A 16985-nucleotide genomic window follows, 5' to 3' on the forward strand; every position below is an offset into this window, starting at 1 on the left:
GCGAATACACTCTCTAATAATTTGACCCCAGCATCAGATGTTGACCTTAAACGAGTGAAACCAAATTGACCTGTGTGCAGTAATTTATTTTTATTAAAATAAATAAGAAGCTGACTGAGTATCAGCTTTTAAAAAATTTTACTAAACGTAGGTAGTACTGAAATCGGTCTGAAATTTGTAGGGTCTTGCGTACTACCTGATTTAAACAATGGAGTTATTTTACTATATTTCATCAAATCAGGAAACACTCCACAATCAATACATCTATTAAAAATTGTAGCTAAATCAGGAATCAAAATATCAATTAAAGAATTTATGATATTAACTGAGACACCCCACAAGTCGGATGTCTTTTCATACTAATTGATTTGAAAGCTACACTAATGTCTGAATAATTTACATGACGGAAAACGAAACCATTATAAAATTCGGGAACATTGTCTTTAATTAACGATTCTGCAATAGTGGTAGAAGAACCTAAATAGTTTGTTAGACTGACTGGGAAAGTAGAGAAAAACTTTTCAAATGCAATGGCCACTTCCAAATCGGAATCAACAATGTGACCGTCAATACTAAGTTTAAAATTAGAATCTTTCACCCTAGTTCTCCCAGTCTTGGCATTAACAACCTTCAAGTGGCTTCAATTTTATTATTACTATTTCTGATTTTTGTTTTAATAAATAAAGATTTTGCAATTTTGCAAACACTTTTGAAAATTTTAGAGTAAGATTTTAAGTACTCTTTAAACTCTTCACCACTATTAAACTGTCTTTCATAATATAACATATACAGCGTCTCCCTACTCTTATAAATACCTGCTGTGGCCCAGTCACCAAAGATAGGACTATCGGTAATTGTAATCTCTTTGGGAGTAAATATTGAATGAAATTTATTAATAAAAGAGTAAAAAAAAGAATTGTACAAAGAATTGGGAGGTAAAGTTATATCTAAAACTAGTAAATTAGTTAGTAAACTAACTCTCATACGTTCCAAACGACTAGCTGTGACAGGTACAAAAGCAATTTTTTTCCTAGCCACTTGTTTTTTCTTACTAGAGAATTCTACTAGCTGACCAGAGTGGTCGGAATCCAATTTATTAATAATGCTTTTGTAGCATGGAATAATGTCAGTAAATATGTTATCTATACAAGTACTAGTCGTAGGAGTTATTCTGGTTGGCTCCATAAATAAATTAAGTAAATTGTGTGACTTAAAAAGACTTAATAAATTTATGGTGGGACTTAAACTTTCCAAAATATTAACATTAAAGTCCCCACACACTAACAAAGGCTTACCCGACTTGGTAAGTTTGCTTAAGGCCTCATCCATTACTTCTAAAAATAATTTTAAATTGGCGGAGGGAGGTCTGTATACACATATAACAATGAATTGCTCTAATTGAACACACGCTAATTCGATAGAACATTCTACAGAAAGGGACACAATATCTTTCCGTTCCTTGAACTTAAGGTTCTTGTTTAATATAATAAGCGACCCCCCCGTGTATTGTGTTGATTCTGCAGAATGAGCTTCCTACCCGGTGGTTTCTGAAATTAAACATGAGCTGGTTCACCTTTAACCAATGTTCAGTAATACACATAATACTGATTTCCTCCGAGTTCATGAATAATTCCAGCTCTAGCTGCTTGCCCCCCGTCAAGCAACGGATGTTCTGATGAACTAATCTAATAGACTTAACATTTTTATTATTATTTTTGCATGGATATTGTGATGATGTGCAGTGTGCGTTATTATTGTAATTTAATTGTAAAGCTAGTTGGATCAAAGGGATATTTAATAATAAATTAGAGCTAGAGGTTGCTACCTCTGTTGTCTGAGAAATTAATTTAAATGTTGAGAAATGTCAACAGAGTGTAAATTATTAGACATAATGTCAGAATAAATTGCAATGTCAGTCTGCTCAATAGAAGCAGTTGGAGTAGTAGCCAAGTTCTTGGCTGATAAGTCAAAATAATAGGATAGCACAGAAGCTATCTGTCTCTTAAACCTATGACCAAAATAATATTTACTTTGAGTCAAAAATAAAGTTTTACTAACTATTTTGTTAGTGTCAATTAAATGTAATTTGTCAACATTGAGTTATTCGGCTATTAGTCGCGCACATGCCTAATGCAAATTTAAGACTTATGTGATTTTCTCATGGATACCATTGTCAGACATGGACCAAAAAAAAATGGGACCATTCGGGAAGCTATACCTTTCAAATAAAAAAAAATGGTCAAAATCGGTTCACCCAGTTAAAAGTTATGAGGTAACAAACATAAAAAAAATAAAATAAAAAAAAATTAAAAAAATACAGTCGAATTGATAACCTCCTTTTCTTACAGAAGTCGGTTAAAAAAACTGAGATCAAAGATTTTGCTCACAAAAATTGTCGTATTTTACTTTTCTGTCAAATGTACAGAATCCTTTAAAATTATATTCTCTGTTTCTGCAGACGGTATGGACAGGAGTATTTCCTAGTTTAATGAAATCAATTAATTTTATTGCAATCGTTGGTATAAAAAGGTGACCAATTAGTATTAATGTATCAGTTCCTGTATATACTCATTGTTAAGTGATCGAGACACAATGAAACCTCAACAATTAATATTGCTTTTAGTACAATTGTACAATATTTCGACGGCTGGTAAGTTAAATTGAAAATATTTTCATATATTTTAACTTCAACAAATTGTAACTTTGTATAATATTTTAGTTACTCAATGATAAAAGGAGAAATATTAACGTTTTGATATTTATAGACATACTAGCGGATGCGCGCAGCTTCGCTTGCGAATTTAAGGGTGAATTCTAATAACCCATGAAACATGTGTTCAATGAAATATTTTTAAGAGTCTAAATTTCAAATTTTATAAAAATCGGTGGCGATTTAAAGATTTTTCCATACAAACTTTCAACCCCTTATTTGCACCCTTAGGGGGTGAATTCTAGAAAACCATGAAAGATATGTTCAATTAAATATTTTTAAAAGTCTAAATATCAAATTTTATAAAAATCGGTGGCGATTTAAGAATTTTCCCATACAAACTTTCAAACCCTTATTTGCACCCTTAGGGAGTGAATTCTAGAAAACCATGAAACATGTGTTTAATTATATACGTTTAAGAGTCTGAATTTCAAATTTTATAAAAATTGATGACGATTTAAATAAAACCTATACAAACTTTCAACCCCTTATTTGCACCCTTAGGGAGAGAATTCTAGAAAACGATGAAACACGTATTCAATTAAATACTTTTAAAAATCTAAATTTCAAATTTTATAAAAATCGGTGTCGATTTAAATTTTTTCCCATACAAACTTTGAACCCCTATTTCACCCCTTTAGGGTTAAAATTTTTCAAAATCCCTTCTTAGTGGATGTCCAGATTACGTAAGTAAACTTTTGTCCAAATTTAACGTTTCTACCATCAGCGGTTAAGGCTGTGCGTGCGTCTTACCTCAGTCAGTGAGGACAAGTCCTTTTATATATATAGATATGCATGAAACTTGGGGCAATAATAATTTAGTTATTAAGTTAAATGTCAGTTTTAGTTTTCACAAACATCATATTTAGAATGAGATCTACTGCGGCTAGTGCAGTGGCGCTACTACGCTAAATAGATTTTCAGTTGTTAAAACTAAAATGGTTCCATATAGTTCGGTTATTGACACATTAGGTTTCTCGCCAGTTCCTTAATTTGACCTGAACTTTAATTCAGTGCTATATATATATCTAGAATGTTCTGAATTTCATAGTATATATTTTATGTTTTTAGGAGAATAGAATGATAATAATTAACAATATAATTATTGCAAAATTTCGCTTTACTTAATTCTACTGTAGCTATAAACATTTATTTTACTAATCTGTTTTAGTTCCACCGATACCATTGAAATGTTGGTTATGGGATTCCTCGTGCTTGATTGTAAAAGCTCAAGCAATATCGTCGATACTCGCGGCGGGGGTTCCCGAATTAGATATACAACCACTGGACACCATATGGATAGACTTCATGCATATTGACCAAGACGGATTCAGAGCTGACTTAAGAAGTATGAGCGTTAAAGGAATGACTAATGCAATTATTGATAATGTCAGGCATGTATTATTTAAAAAAATGTATTGAATACAAGTTTTACATGTAGTAAATAAAAAACAAATTATTTTTAGCGTGGATATGCCATCGAAAATAGTTATTTTGGTATTCCACACGGATTTTGCGGCTAAAAGTCGATATATAACCAACGGTACTTTACTTTCGACCCCCATTTACGGTGATGGTGATTACTTTATGAAGCTTGGTAAGTTACCTATATATTTTTATTTATTAGTATTTTGGATATTAAAAAAATATATAATCATAATATTATACTCAGAGAGCCCAGAAAAAAGTAAATACATTTTCATTTGTAGGTAACAAGCTTTTAACCTTATTAGTAGAAAACTTTTTAAAAGCAGCCATTTCACTTAAATTTTATAGAAATATTAATACCGATTCCTTATATTATGTAAAATGTTACAGAAAACGTTCGTATAGTAATGAACATACCTTTTGATATCATAAGAGATGCTCGGGATAATGATGTAATGATCTTAAAGTCATTTGACTACATCTACGATGTTACGAACGGCGCCCAATTTTATTTCGAAAATCTTTACAACGGTGATAAGTATTTGAGTAAGTTCCAAGACGCTACCCCTTGATTTAAATATTAAATTATTTCGTTTTTAATTATATTAATATGACTCACATATATTAATAAACATTTAAAGTAAAGTATATTAAGGAACATTTAAAACTTTATTTCATTACAGGTGACAATATGCATAATAAAATGCATCAAAATTGGAAATATTTGACAATTGCATATGGGAAACATTTGTTTGAACCAGTAACTAAAAAAGTGTTTGGTTCTTTCCGAAACTATATCCAATCTGAACCACTCGGAACCTTCGCTTTTTAAACTTTCCAACGCCTACATGAACCATCTTAAACATTTGAGTATATTGAATTATAACATGCATAATAAATGAATTATGAAGTACTTTTTATCTTTTTATTCCATAGAAAAACACATTTATCTTTAAAAGATCATACTTAAGTACCATCTCTTTTAATTTTTTGTAACTTTTGTCTTTTTGTCGTTTTGTCTCTTTGTTTGAGATACTAACCTCAAAAACGGCTTAACCGATTTAATAAAAATAAATAACTGTGTCATTTAAACAGGTGAAGACACGAGCGGGTCGCTAGTGTGGATAATAGATGTAACATTAAATATTAGTTTCTAAAATATATTTAGTTGTTTCTATTTAATTTTTATTTGTAACATTCGTCAATTTGATTTAATTAATTTACTACTGCGTAAACAGATCTAATGATTAAATAATTAATCTTGTAATATGTATTATGATAAGTATTTATTTATATCCTCATAGGGATATGATCACTTTTTATGCACTCTTTTATTTTAAAACTTAACTTTAACAAAATTAAGTGATTTTGTCAGCACCACTTTAAATGAAACTACAATTTTATCTTAAAAGCGTAATAAATGAAAAGGTTTTATTTTCAAACAAAATAAATAATAAAAATATCATCCTATATCTTATAAAACAAAGTCGCTTTTCGTGTCTGTCTGAACTTTCTAACTCTTCTTCTTCTAAACCACCCAACGGATTTTTATGCGGTTTTCACCATTAGGTCGAGTATTTCTCAGGGAAGGTTTATATATAGTTTATTATTTGTACATTCTTATGTAAATTAACATAAATACGATAAATGTGTCTAAAGTCCTACCCGCTGAGACACTTTCGCGCATGCGCTGCTTTAATGGTAAGTACTACATGAAAATAGTGTACTGGAGTATTGTTCCTCTTAATAAGATCTACAAAAAAGTCCGCGACAGCATATTTTTATCTTTTAAGAATAACGTGTAGTGATCACATTTCTGTCTAAAAATAGTAATTTCAATATATTTTTTATTGTGAGGGATATTTTTCCATAATGGTATTAATCCTTATCCTTTAAAATACTTTATTAATTTTCTACGTTAAACGAAGATAAATTTGCTTTATACACTATTTCGAAATTGCGAATAGTATTAGAGAAAAACGCATTTAATTGTTGACACATCACGCCATTGACACATCAGCTGTGCCGACTCAAGTTTTACTTATCCCTTACTCTCAGCATATAAATAAGTATATTAGTTACGTTGGCCATTTAATGTAGATCAAAACTGTCTTTTACTGTTTTTTCATTTTAATAAGTACTTTAGAAGTTGATACAATATCAAAACATCCTTGCTGCGCAACGCGCCCCGCGACGTTTTGCTTATACAAGCGCGTCATGAGCAGTCATCGGTGGTTCAGTGAATGCTCGCCTGCCACGCGGGCCCGGGTTTGATTCCCGGCCAATGTATTCTATTTAATTTTCCTCACAGACAGCCACGTAGTGCTTGCTTTTCACCAGGGACAGAATACCCTCTTCAGCATTAACCACAAGCTCGAAAAAAAAAACCCGCCCGCTATAGAGGCATAGCAACGAAGATTTAGATGCGTTTGCACGTATTGGATAATTGGAGTTGAATGTATTATTTCAACGCGATATATTTGGTTTCATATTTTTTGTAGTAGTTATTAGTAGGTAGGCTTTTGTTTATAATTTCTTCCGTTTAAAAATAGTCATTTAACTATCTAAAAATAGTCATTTAAAAATATTTTAATAAGTACTTGAAAAGATTAGTAGCACAGATTTAAAATTACGGTACCTACTAAAAAATCCTTGCTGTGTAAAACAATTGGAAAATCCTTATTGAAACTACGAAAATGCGGGTTGCATTAGAGTTTAATTAATTTTCACATTATCTTAAGTGCTTTGCAAACATACATTATATGAATAATCCAGTAGTAAAAGCGGGCGAAGCCGCAAGGGGGTCGCTAGTTGTAAAATAAAACGCTATTTGTTAAGAACGACGCACGAACACATAAACCTATGAAAGGGACACAGCCGCACACGCCTCTTTCCGAAATCGAGTCGTAGGTATTGGCGGTAAAGTTCAAAGTTGTTTAACCTATTAGTAGTATTATTTTTGTAGTAGTAAGTTTACGTTATTGGTATCTACGCGTAACTGCGTCACACGAAATACAGGTATATTATAGGTAAAAAACCTACGTCTAAGCTGTTGAGATATCTTGATTAATTTATCCTACATGCTGTTCCCGTAAAAAGAGCGCTGACGCTTCCCTCTGTTACCCGACGTAATTGTAAAATATGGGGTCCCATCGTCGGGGTACATCACGTCGGAGTCACCAAAATGTAGATTGGGACGATTGTAGTCAGACGAAACCTAACATTCAACTCATTTATCATATATTAAATTTGGTTATTTATACGCTACAGAACAATAGTAGAAAATAATTTCACAATTGCTTTCGTAGCGAATAAATTTAGGGCGCAGACATAGCGTGTTTACAAATACAGAATTTGTTAATTATTGTGCAATACCCTTACACGTGTCTATTCTATACAGTTTGGACAGGAGTAATTCTTAATTAAACTAATACATTATTTTTTCTTGCGAACGTTTGCTATATAAGCGTGAACAATTAATAATAAATAAATCAGTTGTGGTATAATCTCAACGGTAAATTTAATCTTTCGTTAAGTAAAATGAAAATGAAACAATTTATTTTTGTACTTTTAGTACAATTGTATAATGTTTCGGGCGCTGGTAAGTTATAGTAACTTTTATCTTATTTAGTAGTGTACGCAAATTTCTTTATAATTAATTGAGCCTAATATATAATTTCTTTCTAATTTTTATTCTTCTATTATATAAAATCAGAAAATCTTAATAATATTTCTTAGTACAATATAAATATTATTTTTAACGTTGGAAACATTAAAAAATATGAGGGAAGCTAGACTTTTTATCAGAGTCGGTGGAAAATTACTAAGCACTCCAAAGAAAATTTCAAAAGAAAAATTTGCGTCGTTTGTATACCTTTTCTTATGAATAATATTCAAAATAGAGAAAAAAACTTTTGTTTTAGCTCCTCCCATTCCATCAAAATGTTGGTTATGGGATTCTCCGTGCTTAACTGCAAAAGCTCAAGCAATATCTCCTATCCTCGCTGCTGGAGTTCCTGAATTGGATATGCAACCGCTAAAAACTATAGTGATAGACTATATACATATAGACGAGGGGAAATTCAAGGTTGAGTTCAGAAATATGACCGTTAAAGGATTGGACAATGCAGTAGTTGATAGCATCAGGCATATATTATTTTTAAATTATTAAGTGTTGAATTTAAGCGTAAATACTAAATAATAAAAAAACGATATATTGTTTTAGCGTGGATATGTCTACAAAAATAGCAAATTTAGTTTTTCACACGGATTTTGTCACTAAAAGTCGGTATATAAACAATGGTACCTTACTTACATCCCCCATTCACGGCGATGGTGACTTTTTCTTGAAGCTTGGTGAGTTAAAAAAGGTTATTATAATTATAAAACAACGCATTTTCATATATATATAATTAAATATAACAATGCAAAAAGACAGTATAAAGATATAACACATACACCATATCAAAAACTTAAACATAAGTATTATTATTATAATATTGAACAGCAAAATTACGTAAATCGCTTATACAGATATTATTTTTATTGTTCCGTATTTTAAAAGGAAAAAATGGAACCCTTATAGGAGAATCTTTCGTGATAAGAAATCAAGGTAAAATTCATATCAAATATTTAGGTTTACAGTTCCTTAGAACACAGAAAAAAATACAAATTTGTAAGTCAATGCAATCAAAAGACACGAGCATTTATGCTTGCTGTTTCTGCTGTATTTTATTTGAAATCCACCGCGTTAACAAGACCTATAAAGATACTGTGGACCAACAATTATTTGATTTGGCAAGAAGTGAGAAGTTAAAAAAGAAATAGGGGAAAATATCCAAAAAGTTCACTTTTTGGATATTTTCCAAATATTCATATTTATTTGTATTTCAGAGATAGAAATCAATACAAACTTCTTGTTTTTTGATAAAAACAATTACAAACTACTTAATAGATGTTTATTTATTTCCCTTAGTACTTTTTTAGCGTCTCGTTGTATTCCACACAAGGCAGTGCAGGCAGAGGAAACCTGGGAAGTTAGTATTATACACTTTGTAACCATTAAGACACTTTCGTTTTTCACTTTCCGCCGAATTACGAAGACGTTACAGACATAGAGAGGAGCGGAACTTAACGCCGCACTTTTTGACACCTATGACCAGTCCCGCTTAAAGTCGCGCGCTTGTGTCACTGCGCCACGACTGACTTCAGTTGTTAATATTATTTGATTTGTATAAAATACTAGTGGGCGCGCGCAGCTTCGCATGCTTATTTGGACCCTTGTGTTCAATTAAATACTTTTAAGAGTCTAAGTTTCAAATTTTATAAAAATCGGTGGCCATTTAAAGATTTTTCCATACAAACTTTGAAACCCTTATTTGCACCCTTAGGGGGAGAATTCTAGAAAACGATGAAACACTTGTTCAATTAAATACTTTTAAAAATCTAAATTTAAAATTTTAGACAAATTGGTGCCGATTTAAATTTTTTTCCATACAAACTTTCAACCCTTATTCCACCCCTTTAGGGTTAAAATTTTTCAAAATCCCTTCTTAGTGGATGTCCAGATTACGAAAGTAAACTTTGGTCCAAATTTCACGTTTCTACCATCAGCGGTTACGGCTGTGCGTGCGTCTTACCTCAGTCAGTGAGGACAAGTCCTTTTATATATATAGATTAATAAGATAATACATACAGTGTTTTGAAGAAAATTTAATTATCTTTTTGTAAATATTACAGAGAACGTTCAAATAACAATGAATATTTATTTTGATATCATAAAAGATTTACATGGCAAGGATGTGATGAATTTAAAATCTTTTCACTATGTCTTCGACGTTAAGGGCGGCGGTCACTTCCATTTAGAAAATCTTTACAATGGTGACAAAAATTTAAGTAAGTCGCTAAACACTTTTTAATATATTATTATTCTGCTACTGTTTTAGTATTTTTACTTTACAAAAATATATATAAAATATATTAATATATTTATCCAATATTTTTACAGGTAAGATTATGAATGCAAAGCTCAATCAAAATTGGAAATCTATGATAACTACGTATGGACCTCACATGTTTGATCCATTAACTAAGAAATTATTTTACTCTATACGAAACTATGTCCGTTCTGAACCAATGGACACTGTGGTTTTGTATGCTTTCAAATGAATATTTATAAAGATGTCATCGATTTTAAGATAAAAATCTTAAAATAATATATATATACTAGATATCGTTCATATTATATTTATGTGTACAATAAATATATATAAATATTTATATTATATTTCGATATTCGAATTAGTAATGTTTTTTCTGTAGGTAGCTATGTGTAAATGTAAGTATGTGTATGCATAATTATGTATGTATAATTACATACAATTATTATTTATGTGTTTGACTATATTTAAAGTATTCGTAATAATTGCTACAATTTCATTTCTTTTATAAAATTTTAGATTCACATCCGCTCTATTTACTTTCACCCACTTCCACAGGTTGACTGAAAGATTCAATTGAAGAGTCCACCGAGGCTAACTTTTTTTTCTGTTAAATGTACTTTTTTATGTTGAATGCAATAAAGAATATTATATATATTAAACTATAAATATTATATATGTATATTAAAGATATGCTTGTGATTTTATTCAATGGAAACCCGCAACTATTATAAGTAATTATTTAAACTCGTACTAACTTTCGGAAGCAAAACTTAAAAGGATATACATATATATTTTTATCATAAAAATATATATTTCATATATATTTTTTTCCAAAATCTCAATAATAATTTACAAATTGTACTTTTTAAATTGTACAAAATCCAGATACGTACGAAATATAAATAAAGTAGGTATTTATTTGTACCCCCATAGGGATAGGGACACTTTTTATACACTCTTTTTTATCTCAAATATTTCATATTGGAACGAAGTTCCTTACGGCAGGCTTGGAAGGGATAGGGATTTCGCTGCGTGACCGAACTGAAAAAAATGTGATAGTAAAACCGTAAGAAAAATGCGTGGAATAAAACCGTTAAATGAGACGTGCGCAGGCACGACAGTCGCATACACAGACGAGTAGTGTATAATACCTTTCTCTTTCTCCCTCTTTCTTTTTTTAGTTGATAATTTGAATTACGATGTTTTTTTATTTTAAGTAATTTATTATTTCCTAAAATACTGAATTTCCTAAATACTTTCTTGTACTTAAATAAAAACTAATCAGCAAAATTTAAGAGAAAAATCAAGAAAACCTACATAAAATTGAGCACGACTTTTTTTGCAATTTGTGTCGTTTCTACATTAGCCGAAGGAACTTCGTTCCTACCTGGTGTTCCACGACACCATTTCTTTATTTATTTATAATATTTTTTGTTTAATAGATACCAATAGTAGTTACTACGTATGAAGAATTAGCATATTTTAGATTTTCTTATTCTTTTACCCTTTGAAAAATTGCCAAAAATTTTATAGTTAATCTGAAATTTTAAAATGTGATTATGTTCTTAATGTGCCATAAAAATTAGGCCATGTTTGAAAATATATAAATTTAAAGATTAAAAATACAAAAAAATGTATAGAAAAGGAGAAAACGCAATTATATTGCATTCTCATTCGCCAATTAGATCTTTATTCTTAGAATAGAATATCTTTAAATTGTTTTAAATTTTTTCACCCCAGCATCAGCGCTCATGGTTGTGATCCCTGTTACCTAACATATTATGTGATGTGATAGTTGTGGATGTGAATCTTCCTCCACATTTAGGGTAAACAGTATAGTACTTCAATGACATTAAAATGGATGATAAATGGAGATCTATAATTTATCTTGAAATATCTTTTATATCCTCTAAAAAATACTGAAATTACGAGAACTTAAGTCATTAAGAATATATTATATGATTCCTCGAATTATAAAAAACTATTTTTAAATATTATTTTATAATACTTATAATCACCTCATTATTCTGTACTTAAGTATATGTATTTAGATTCATACCCATGTTAACAAAAACTGTGAAGAGCCGTTGAACTCTGAATATATTTTGAAAAATATTAAATATTGTATTAAAAAGACGAAATTAAACTAATACAAAAAAAACATTTAAATAATTTTATCTTTATTTTAGGCTAGTATTTAAAGTTACTTATATATTTATATATAATTACAAATAAATTGTTTAAAATATTTGAATTAAAAATATATGTTGATATATTATCTATAATCTATAACAACATAATTCTGCGATCCGCCGAACTCAAGTTGAATTAAAAAGATGCCCTTACTTACTTACTTAGATACATATATAATATTCTTTATCACATATTAGCATCTCACTTCTCACGTTCTTCCGCATAGCAGGGCCTAATGAGGAACGAAATATTTTAACAGTTTTAAAACACTTCGTTCCAAAGTTTCCGCTTAATTTTCAAGACATTGCGTGTTGAGCGACGTAGCTCAAGCCGTAGCCGTCTTTCAGAATAGGGACATGAAAATCTTCCAATCTTCTTTTTTTCATTATAAAAAATATTAAAAAAAACTTAAATATATTACTAACTCATTTTATTACAGATGTATGTAAATATATTTCCTAAAATCGATACCAATTGAATGTAACTAAAATTGTACTGAGATCAGATTTTTCAAGGCAAGGGCGCTCTCAAGGGCGTAGAAATAAGGGAGGCCGTGGCCACTCCAACAGTCATGTGCCCATCAGAAATTTTACTAAAAAAATGTATACTGAAAAATTGTAAAAATCCTAAAAAATAAAAACAGATTCGCTTAAAGCTTAAATCGCCCCTAGAAAACATCTATAGAAGCGCCAATGCACTCTAGAGTTTTTTCCTTGTTTAATTAATTCATTTTTATTACTATCGTTGCTATATAAGCCTGAACAATTATTATGAAATATATCAGTTGTAGAATAATCTCAGTCACGAGTAATCTTTTGTTAAATAAAATGAAAATAACGCAATTTATTTTTGTACTTTTAGTACAATTGTTTCAAATTTCGGTCGCTGGTAAGTAAAATTAAAATTTTTCTAATATGTTGAAAGTTATCACTATTGGTCTAACTTTCTCGCTAATCTTCTAACAGCTTCAATGTTGCTAGTGTCACATGCAATTCTTATGTTTTTCGTATTTATTATATTTATTACTATTTTTTCCAGTTCATCGTATGACTTTTCCCTTTCTTCTACGCCAAACAAGACTAGATTTTTGCGTCGGAGCTGCCTTTTTAAGTTGTTTATTTTATTTTTTTGATCCTCAATTTTTTTCACCAAGAGTTCGTTTTTTAGTTCCAAATTGTTAAACTTCTCGTTGAGACTGCTGATTATTATACTTTTTATATCTTCTTTCATTTCTTTCTTTCACTTTAGCATGTCATGTTTTTGTTGCTTTATATCTTGCTGCATGTTAATTAACATATTTTTTATTACCTCCATTCTCGGCTTATGAAACTCTTTGCGCCCTCGATTACAAAAACAGGTGTTAGGACTACTTGCTATATAGTCGATTGTATTGTCTTGTTTATAATTGCGGATCGACCTCAGATCTGACTAAAAAGTTCTGATGGGTTTCAATAGATGGCGCTGCTCAATATTATGATTGAGGAGTTCTAAATCGAAAATATAATTATTTGGCACTTTTAGGATTGTAATTTCAAACGTTTTTGTTTTACACACTTTTTCAATGTTTATCGAGATTCGATTTCAGCACACACACACTACACTGTTATTTTTCACTATAATTAATCTTATATCTTGAGTTTCTTGACGGCTTAACAGTCTTTTTGCAAAAATTTTCACTAACCAGGGCAATATAGTCACCTTAGTGACTCAGCTCTTAAAATGAGCTTTAAAAAAATTTAAAAAAAAATAATTAAAAAATTATAAAAATATTTTAAAAAATAAAAATAATAATAAAATAGAAGAGTTGCATCATGATGTATCCACTCTAATATTATTCAATTAACTCAAATTCTTTATTGCGATCAGATTTCTATACCTAAATAAATGCATCCTATTCAAATTCTATTCTGTGTCAAATTTAATGGGATTTACAAGATTTAGACTTACAAGCGCTTAAAGAAATTCATCTATGCATATAAATAACAGGAGACAGTATCTACGTACGGATATCATTTATAAAAGATTGACGTATATGTATTTAAATTAGAAAAACTTATGTTTTAGCACCGCCGTCACCATTAAAATGTTGGTTATGGGACTCCAAGTGCCTGACTTCAAGCGCTCAAGCAATATCTCCGATCCTCGCAGCTGGGGTTCCTGAAATAGATGTGCAGCCACTAGACACTATATATATAGATTACATACATATTGACAAAGGAGGATTCAAGGCAGACTTAAGAAGAATGAGCATTAAAGGAATGGGTGAAGCAGTTGTTGATAGTATCAGGCATGTATTATTAGTAATTAAGTATTATATTGAATAAGTACCTATTCTATAATAAAACAACTATTATTTTAGCATGGATATGTCCACAAAAATGGCTAATTTTGTTTTTCATACGGATTTGGAAGCTACAAGTCGGTACATAAACAATGGGACCTTACTTTCAAGCCACATTAATGGCGATGGTAGCTTTACTATGGAGCTTGGTAAGCTATTTATTTACATACTACTTAAATATATATCTTAAATAACAAAGTACACATTTTCGTATATAATTATTAAAAGATGAAAAACAGCAAAACTTGAGGCAACACATAAACCTACAAAGGCGAAACATCACCGTGAATCAATAGATAACACTTCTTGGTACTTCACTATAATATTTTGATCAAGACTTTTTAAGCTGTGTAATAACTTAAATCATTAAATTATTTGATTGTTTTAATAAAATATTCTTATGTTAAATGTTACAGAGAACGTTCAAATAACAATGAACGTTCCTTTTGATATCATAGAAGATGCTCATGGCAAGGGTGTGATTTTGTTAAAATCTTATGATTACATCTACGATGTGAAAGGCGGTGCCCAATTCCGTTTAGACAATCTGTTTAACGGAGATAGAAATTTAAGTAAGTTTTAATATTATGGATTTTAACTATTATTTTGTTTAGCTTTACTCTGTATTCCTAACATATCATGGTAGCTAGAGCGAACGTGGGAATTTAGTGCGTTCCCATTAAGACACTTCCAATTTCCACTTTCCGCAGAATTCTAGAGGCATTTCGTGTTGAGTAGCGATGTTAAAATAAACTCAATGTTTAAACGTATTAATTTCTTATGTTATTAAATGTACTAACAAAGCAAATGTCAGTGTATGTAAAATATATTAATGGGTATGTAATATTTTTCAGGTGACATCATGCATAAGAAGTTTGATGAAAATTGGAAATTTTTAACAATTATGTATGGACGTTACTTGTTTGATCCAATAACTGAGAAGATATTTAACTCCGTGCGAAATTATGTTCGTTCTAAGCCAGTTGAGACTGTGGCCTTATATGCTTTCAAATGAATATTTACAAGGATGTCATCAATTTTAAGATGAAAATATATAATATTATTAAATATGTACTTGTTATATCATTCAATACCTTAACCCTTGAATTGAACCCTTTAACTTAACATAAATTTGTATATAATTAATAACACTTAACAGAATTTAGACTGATTTATGAATTTTGCCTTAAAATATAAAAAATGTCCTTAGGTACATTAAAAATAAGAATAACCCATTAAAATAAAATACATAAATAAGCACCGAGAACTTCTAGAAAAGATCAAATATTATTTTGCATATTGTGGAAATGTAGAATTATGTTTATAATATCTAATATTTTATTCAAAATTAATCCATACGGCCCGTTTCTCAACTTTCTAAATCCTTAGAGGACATATTCGAGTCACAGTTTTCCGAGTTAAAATGTCTGTTATAAGTTATTTAAAATATAAACATCTCCATTTATAATAGTGGCAACAGTAATCGTCACTTTTAAGGAATAGCTTATTTTAATTAAAACCTACTGTGCAGTACCTAATTGTAACTTACATACATATAATTACAAGCGGCCCGCTCGCGGCTTCGCCTGCGTGAACTACGTCATTATTAATTTCTGTCTTCATGAGTATCTAGGTCCTATAAGTGACTTCCATGTAAAATTTGAGACTTCTAGCATTTGTAGTAACGAAGTTTCATACAAACTTTCAACCCCAAAAACAACCCCTTAGAAGCCGAATATTGCAAATTCCCGTCTTAGCGAGCACCTACGTCCTATAAATAACTCCTATGCAACATTTGAGATTGATTTGAGATTCCTAGCACATGTAGTTTCTGAGATTTGGTGATGAGAGAAAGGTGAGTGACCTTTCGGTTTTATATATATAGATTAGCGACATTATTATTAATGTATTGAAATTGACGACATAAAGAGGTAGGCGGGAAGCGGATGGATCCGAAGAGCTGAGGATCGAGTGTGGTGGCGAGAATTGGGAAAGGCCTATGTCCAGCAGTGGACAAAAGATGGCTGTTGATGATGATGATGATGATTGAAATTGAATAAAATCTGTGTTAGCCTAAAATAAACAAGATCTCCACCAATTGATATTTATGCTCTAGTAATAAACACCCAGTAATAAACATCTAATGATTATCGGCTAACTATAGTTTATCTAGTAACAAAATAAAAATCCCGCTGAATGTTCCCCCGAACTCTGGAGACTGTTGAGTGAAAATAACTTTATTATAAGTGAAATAATTTTATTATATTTATTGCTGATAAAAAAAATATTAACTTTGTAATTAAAGTTATGTTAGAAGTCACAATTTTACATTTAAAACTATTCGAGGCATTGTTTTTTGAGTGGCGGGTTG

At 30.4% G+C, this 16985-nt stretch overlaps 3 protein-coding genes across 3 annotated transcripts; all 3 read left to right on the top strand.

Moving 5' to 3' along the window:
* The first annotated feature begins 2515 nt into the window (after nt 1–2515).
* Nucleotides 2516–4986, top strand: LOC146529253 (protein takeout-like). The gene is made up of 5 exons (XM_085201902.1): nt 2516–2650; nt 3882–4104; nt 4177–4307; nt 4529–4684; nt 4822–4986. The coding sequence occupies exons 1-5, from the start codon at nt 2593–2595 to the stop codon at nt 4968–4970; spliced, it is 717 nt and encodes a 238-aa protein (XP_085058028.1). The 5' UTR covers nt 2516–2592; the 3' UTR covers nt 4971–4986.
* A 2521-nt stretch (nt 4987–7507) lies between these two features.
* Nucleotides 7508–10463, top strand: LOC146529254 (circadian clock-controlled protein daywake-like). The gene is made up of 5 exons (XM_085202238.1): nt 7508–7739; nt 8062–8284; nt 8364–8494; nt 9878–10033; nt 10146–10463. Exons 1-5 carry the CDS (start codon nt 7679–7681, stop codon nt 10304–10306), a joined length of 732 nt encoding a protein of 243 aa, XP_085058364.1. The 5' UTR covers nt 7508–7678; the 3' UTR covers nt 10307–10463.
* A 2-nt stretch (nt 10464–10465) lies between these two features.
* Nucleotides 10466–15638, top strand: LOC146529255 (circadian clock-controlled protein daywake-like). The gene is made up of 5 exons (XM_085201903.1): nt 10466–10475; nt 14338–14560; nt 14633–14763; nt 15031–15186; nt 15469–15638. The coding sequence occupies exons 1-5, from the start codon at nt 10466–10468 to the stop codon at nt 15627–15629; spliced, it is 681 nt and encodes a 226-aa protein (XP_085058029.1). The 3' UTR covers nt 15630–15638.
* Nucleotides 15639–16985: the final 1347 nt, after the last annotated feature.

This window comes from Heliconius melpomene, chromosome 18 (genome assembly GCF_056956725.1).
Source record: "Heliconius melpomene rosina isolate 202511_hmr_F chromosome 18, ASM5695672v1, whole genome shotgun sequence".
NCBI lineage: Eukaryota > Metazoa > Arthropoda > Insecta > Lepidoptera > Nymphalidae > Heliconius > Heliconius melpomene.

Bases quoted from the DNA above. Each gene is read 5' to 3' on its own strand.
- LOC146529254 (XM_085202238.1), top strand. From the start codon at position 7,679: ATGAAAATGAAACAATTTATTTTTGTACTTTTAGTACAATTGTATAAT. The intron at 8,285-8,363 runs GCATATATTATT...ATATTGTTTTAG, and splicing joins GCAGTAGTTGATAGCATCAG to CGTGGATATGTCTACAAAAA. The intron at 8,495-9,877 runs GTGAGTTAAAAA...TAAATATTACAG, and splicing joins TGACTTTTTCTTGAAGCTTG to AGAACGTTCAAATAACAATG.
- LOC146529253 (XM_085201902.1), top strand. From the start codon at position 2,593: ATGAAACCTCAACAATTAATATTGCTTTTAGTACAATTGTACAATATT. The intron at 2,651-3,881 runs GTAAGTTAAATT...AATCTGTTTTAG, and splicing joins GTACAATATTTCGACGGCTG to TTCCACCGATACCATTGAAA. The intron at 4,105-4,176 runs GCATGTATTATT...AATTATTTTTAG, and splicing joins GCAATTATTGATAATGTCAG to CGTGGATATGCCATCGAAAA.
- LOC146529255 (XM_085201903.1), top strand. The intron at 14,561-14,632 runs GCATGTATTATT...CTATTATTTTAG, and splicing joins GCAGTTGTTGATAGTATCAG to CATGGATATGTCCACAAAAA. The intron at 14,764-15,030 runs GTAAGCTATTTA...TAAATGTTACAG, and splicing joins TAGCTTTACTATGGAGCTTG to AGAACGTTCAAATAACAATG.